We start from the raw sequence: 6,000 nt of genomic DNA, 5'->3' as shown, positions 1-6,000 counted from the left end.
GATTCCTAAATTGCTCCTGATCATAGGATCATCATGGGGATAGTGATTGATCTAGATAGATCAGTGTACGGATCACTTTTTTCGGACAAATAGATCTTGAGTCTGCATGTAGAGATACTGGAGTGAGAGTGCAGGTGGTTGTTAGAGAATAACTAGCACTGAGTGTGATCAATACGAGAAGTCACATGGATGTCTGCTCACTCATTAGTGACTTTCTCGATGCTGCAGTTGTATGACTGATTTTTTAATCTGAGATGACACTACTACTCACAGTGAGGCTGCTGGAGTTTGACCGACACATCAACATGGATCTCAATGAGCCCTTATAGTGGATGTTGGCGACAGTTAGTCTATTATAGGAGTGGGGTGTGCATTAAGATGGGATCTATCGACCTTAGCAGAAGAAAGTAGTCTTATGAGATTTAAGAGGCTGAGTCCTTAAGTCTATGGCCATAGTAGTGTGATTGATGAAAAAGTATTTCTATAGAATCACATATAGACTCAAGCTGATTGAATCTATCATATGACCGATGATGAGGTTTGATGAATTATCTATGACCTGCCATTCGGTCGGAAATCATGATAGAGGAATTGTATCATATGTTAACTGCACCTAGAGGTTCATCATCTTTTATTCTGCTGGATTATCACTATATACTACTAGGTGTCACTGGTAGATTGTGAGACCCACGAACATCATCTTGATGATCGATGATCTTTGATGGGCAGAGTTGGAACGGTTTCAATCTATTAAAAAAATTTTCAATGATATTGTGATAGGGATCATAATATATCTCACTACCAGACAGAATAGAACCTATAGGATCACACACAAAGAGGCTATTGACTGATCAGATGATTGAATTATGATTATAAATCATAACAGAATTTGATTATCAATTTGATTGATGATTGATCCAATGCAAAAGTTGCATTATGTAACTCGCTAAAGAGTTAGTGAGTTAAAGAAAGATTAATTGGCAATTAGATTGCTAAGTGGCTCAATTTGATTGAGCTCTGGGGTTTGTATCAAGTCTAATTAAATTGAATTTAATTTGACTTGACATGGATTTGATTTGATCAAATCTGATTGGGTTATAAGATAACCTAGATTGCATGAGAGAATGATTCTCATTTGAATTAAGATTTGGATTTTACTCAATTCCTAATTAGACTAGGATGTATGAGTTTCTATTTGGATTAAAAATTTTTATTTCCATGGGTGCATCAAATTCTAATTGAATTATGATTAAATTGAGTTTGACTCAAGCACCAAGCAAGAGTCTTAAAGGACCAAGACTCCTCCAATTAGGTGACATCTGATCTAAATAGTTTGGACTCCAAATTAGATTTGATTTTTCATCATTTTAGGTCTAATCTAGTCCTAATATGATTAAGATTGATTGGAATTTTATTTGATTTAAAACAGCCACCTAATCTAAGAGTCTTATGGGATTAAACTTCTTCCTTTCCATGCGCCAAACAAAGCCCACGCCCACCTAGTTTTTGTGCGCCAATCCAAACCCCACGCCCCACTCTTTTTAGCGTGTAAGAATCCTTGTGAAATCCTCTTTCTCTCGTGTAAAACCTAGGTGGAAATCTGATTGGGGTGGGCGGCATTAAAAGGATTAGAGTCCTAACTTGTTTGGACTCCCATCTCCTATCCAAATTAGAACTCTATCTCTTCTCTATTTAAACCCAGCACTTTGGGACGTTGGACACCAGATGAGGATCAGATTGACACCAAAAAGAGAGCTCTTTTGTGCATGAAAAATTATGGGAGAAAAGTAGGATGGCGTGAAGAAGGGAGGCATGAGGTATGTATCCCATATCCTTTCTTTCTTACACACAACCAAGTGTTGGTTGTTTGGATATCTGCTCTCCACTCTTTTGTCCATGTTTGGATATGGATGTCTCCTCTCTTCTTTATCCAAAAGTTGAACAAAATTCTTACATCTCTATTGTAAAGATTTGGTGCATGGATTTTAAGAAGAAAAGAGAAGAAATGATTCTTCTCATGATCTCTAGCGTAGAGATCAGTATCCTCCAACCTCTTCTTCTTCTCTAAGAGTGTCTTGAGAAAAAAGAAAATTTTCAATCATCAAGATGCGATCTATGCAAGGGAGCTAACACCCCAGTGAGATTAAAAGGCTTATGATCAGATCAGAGTCTCATGTGAATATCCATAGAGGCTGGATGCTTGTGCGGCTACAAAGGATCTTCGGAAGATATCCATGATCATCAGTGCATAGTGAAGATTGATCCATACCAAGGTATGTTCTTTATTTATTTTTTTCTATTTGATTTCTGTATCTGAATCTTATCTCACATATAATGATCTTGTTTATGGTTTGAAGATTTGATCTTATGCATGCTTAGATTAAATTAGATTTAATCTAAAAAATTTTAAATTCTGCTGCATATTTTTTTAAAAAATTCTGCATACATGAAATCATAAAACTCCAACAGGTCTATGCCCTTGACAGCCTTCAACGTTACCACTTCTCCCAATTCCAATTTGCTTTAGCATTGGTTCTGAAATGGGAACTCGACATCCTTAACATTTTATAAATCCAAGTATTCGATCCTATGTTTACTTGGGCTGACATCGTAGTTATGCAGTGGTTTGGGTGCACAATTGTCAGGGTGAATGAGAGTTCTGGTAGAATAGCTGATAAACCCACACTATTCTACATGCCTTATGGCTATTCTTTTCTCATTGGAAATCTTTTTAAAGAGAATTGGGAGCCAGAACAATTGGATAAGGTTGTAATGTTGAGTGGTGCTTTGTTTTTTTTTTTTTTGGGGGTACAAGAGTGGTGCTTTGTTCAATGAAGTAGAGGATATTTCTAATTGGAAAGAGGGGAATGCTTGCTATGTCTGGGCAATTCGAGATCACATCACTGTATGTCCTTTCATTGCATTTCCTGTCTTGGACACCGAGCCATTTGGGAAGTACCGATGGATGTTTTTCAACATCGATTCAGAATTGGAACTAGAAAGTTTATTGTCGGGTAAAATAAGGACTCTTAAATTTTAGCTATTTTTCTGTTTAGTCTGATCATTCTCGAGTCTAACTCTTCTATTTTTTGTTTGTTTTCAATTTATGTTTTTATCTCTATGGGTCAAATTTTGAAAAACTTGGAGATATTTTACTTTGAGCAAAATTCAACCATTTTGGATAAAGTAAAGAAATTCTAAGTATGTTCCAAATTGAACATTATTGAAGAAATCGGCATAGTTTTGGATAAAGTCTTTTCCTCTCTTTTTTTTATTAATTTTAGCTTTCTTGTTATCACCATTTCCTCTGAAGCACGCTTTTTTTAAATACTATTCTTATATATCTATATTTTTATTAGGAGGGATAAAGTCTTCGTTGTTGCCATTTAGGGATATCAAGTGCAATGGATAAAAGCTGGATTGATTTGTTAGATCGAGTATCACTTGTGTATATTGAAGGGGTTGAAAAGTTCCTCAACTTTGCATTTGCTAACAAGGGTCCTAATGCAAGCATTTATTGTCTGTGTAGAAAATATATTAATCATTACTTTGTGAAATGAAATGTTGCAAAAGAACATATAATTGTAAATGGATTCCTGATAAAGTATAAGATTTGGACCAATCATGGGGAGCCTTATGTTTCTCCGCATGTTCTTTTATAACAAAATGAAAATAGGCTAGGAGAAGGTGTGGGAGATGATATGGTTGAGATGGTATATGAAGCTTAAGGAATTTCGATTTCACATGATGATCCAATAGAAACTGATCATAATGATGGACCTAATGATGAAACTAAGAATTTTTTTCAACTTCTTGAAGATGCAGAGTGTGAACAATACCCAGGATGTACTAAATTTACAAAACTTTCATTTATTGTTAGGTTGTTGCATTTGAAAATATTGTCTGGGTGGACAGACAAGAGTATGACAATATTATTGGAGTTGTTAAGTGATGTATTTTTTGAAGGAGTACAACTACCAAGGGATTACTATGATGCCAATAAAATTACTATAGATTTGGGTTTCACTTATAAGACATGGGATGCATGTTCAAATAATTGTATGTTGTTTAGAGGTTAGGATAAGGGGTGTTCAGAATGTGAAATCTATGAAAGTTCTAGATACAAAGAATTTGATGGAGATCAAGTCAAATGAGCAATAAGGCTACCAAAATTATTGCAAAACAAGTGCAGTACTTTCCTTTGAAATCGAGATTGTAGAGGTTGTTTATGTCATCAAAAACTACTAGTTTTATGAGATGGCATGTAGAGAAACGAGTTGATGATGGTGTCTTAAGACATCCTGCAGATTCTCAAGCCTAAAAAATTTTTGATCAAAAACAAAATCCATAGTTTGCTAGTGATTGTCGAAATGTGAGGTTTGATTTAGCAACAGATAGATTTAATCTCTTTAGATCCATGTTAATAGTGCATAGTATGTGGCTTATTGTCCTTATGCCATTCAATTTACCTCCATGGATGTGCATGAAACAACCATATTTCATTTTATCAATGCTTGTTGATGGGCCAAAAAAACCTAGAAATAAGATTGATGTATATTTGCAACCATTAGTTGAAGAGTTGAAGGAACTGTGGGAAGAAGGTATACCCACTTATGATGCTTGCTCTAAGAGGATGTTTTAACTCTATGCTGCATTATTGTGGACAATTAGTGATTTTCCTACATATGCTAATTTATCTAGATGGGGCACAAAAGGTGAACTTACTTGTCCTTGTTGTAATAATGAAACTCGATCACAATAGTTGTCAAATGGCAGAAAGCTTTGTTATATGGGACACCATCGCTGATTAGGCAATACTTATAAATTTTGGAAGGATAAAGTCTCTTTTAATAGTAAGAGAAAAGTAGCAGGTAGACCTGCTTACTTATCAGGATCAAATATTGTGAGATAGTTGGAGAATATACTCATAGAATATGATAAGAAAGATCTTAAAAAGTGAAAAAGAGAATAGCAAGATCATGACAAAATGAGAAGACCTAGTTGGAAAAAAAATATTTTTTTTTGAATTGCCTTATTAGGAGTATAATTTAATACGTCCCAATCTTGATGTAATGCATATCGAAAAAAATATTTGTGATAATGTGCTTTGGATATTGTTGGGACATGCAAAAAAATCACAGGACAATTTGAAAGCTTGATGTGATCTTAAAGAGATGGGTATTAGGAAGGTGTTACACCCACAATCAAGAGGGTTTGGCAAAATATATCCACCCCCAGCATGTTTTGCAATGACTAAGGAGGACAAGGATATATTCTTTAGAGTGCTAAAGACTATTAAAGTGCCTGATGGATATACATCCAATACAAGTCGATGCATGCATCGAAAAGAATGAACTATTTGGGATTTAAAGAGTCATGATAGTCATATATTAATGCAATAATTACTTTCTCTGACAATTCGTAGAGTATTACCCAAGAATGTTGTTGAACCATTGATTGAATTGAGTAATTTTTTTAGGCAATTATTCTCCAAGGTGAACAAGATGACTGATTTTGAGTATATCCAAGATCGTATTGCTCTTACACTTTGTCATCTTGAGAAGATATTTCCACCATCTTTCTTTGATGTGATGAAACATTTGCCTATACATTTAGTCGATGAAGCAATTCTCACTAGAGCAATTCAATTTCGATGGATGTATCCCAATGAGAGGTATGTCCAAAATTATAGTGATTGAACGAAATCAATTTTTTTCTATTATTTGTCAACATATTGGTCATCTTGAATAATATTGTAGGTATTTACTTATACTAAAATGCTACGTACGTAATCGAGCCCGTCCAGAAGGCAGTATTGCCAAAGGATACTTGATGGAAGAATGTATGCATTTCTGTTCAATGTATCTGAATGATGTGGAAACAAAGTCAAACTGAACAAGCTAGAATGATGATGGTGGTGATGTATTTTGTCACCTTATTGGAAAGGGATTGCGGATACGTTTTGATAGAATTACATTGGAACAAGCTCATCAATATGTC

At 34.8% G+C, this 6,000-nt stretch overlaps 1 protein-coding gene across 1 annotated transcript in view; it reads left to right on the top strand.

Annotated features, from left to right (window-relative positions):
* The first annotated feature begins 2,616 nt into the window (after window positions 1-2,616).
* Window positions 2,617-6,000, top strand: part of LOC140857961 (protein SENSITIVITY TO RED LIGHT REDUCED 1-like) — a 45,271-nt gene continuing 41,887 nt past the window's right edge. Inside the window, exons 1-2 of the mRNA XM_073257371.1 lie at window positions 2,617-2,766; window positions 2,816-3,014. Coding sequence (XP_073113472.1) covers window positions 2,617-2,766; window positions 2,816-3,014 — 349 coding nt within the window. The remainder of the gene's footprint in view (window positions 2,767-2,815; window positions 3,015-6,000) is intronic.

The sequence above is a fragment of the Elaeis guineensis genome, chromosome 5 (genome assembly GCF_000442705.2).
Source record: "Elaeis guineensis isolate ETL-2024a chromosome 5, EG11, whole genome shotgun sequence".
Lineage (NCBI taxonomy): Eukaryota > Viridiplantae > Streptophyta > Magnoliopsida > Arecales > Arecaceae > Elaeis > Elaeis guineensis.
The sequence above is the reverse complement of the archived record's forward strand: the minus strand, read 5'-3'. Positions and strand labels throughout refer to the sequence as shown.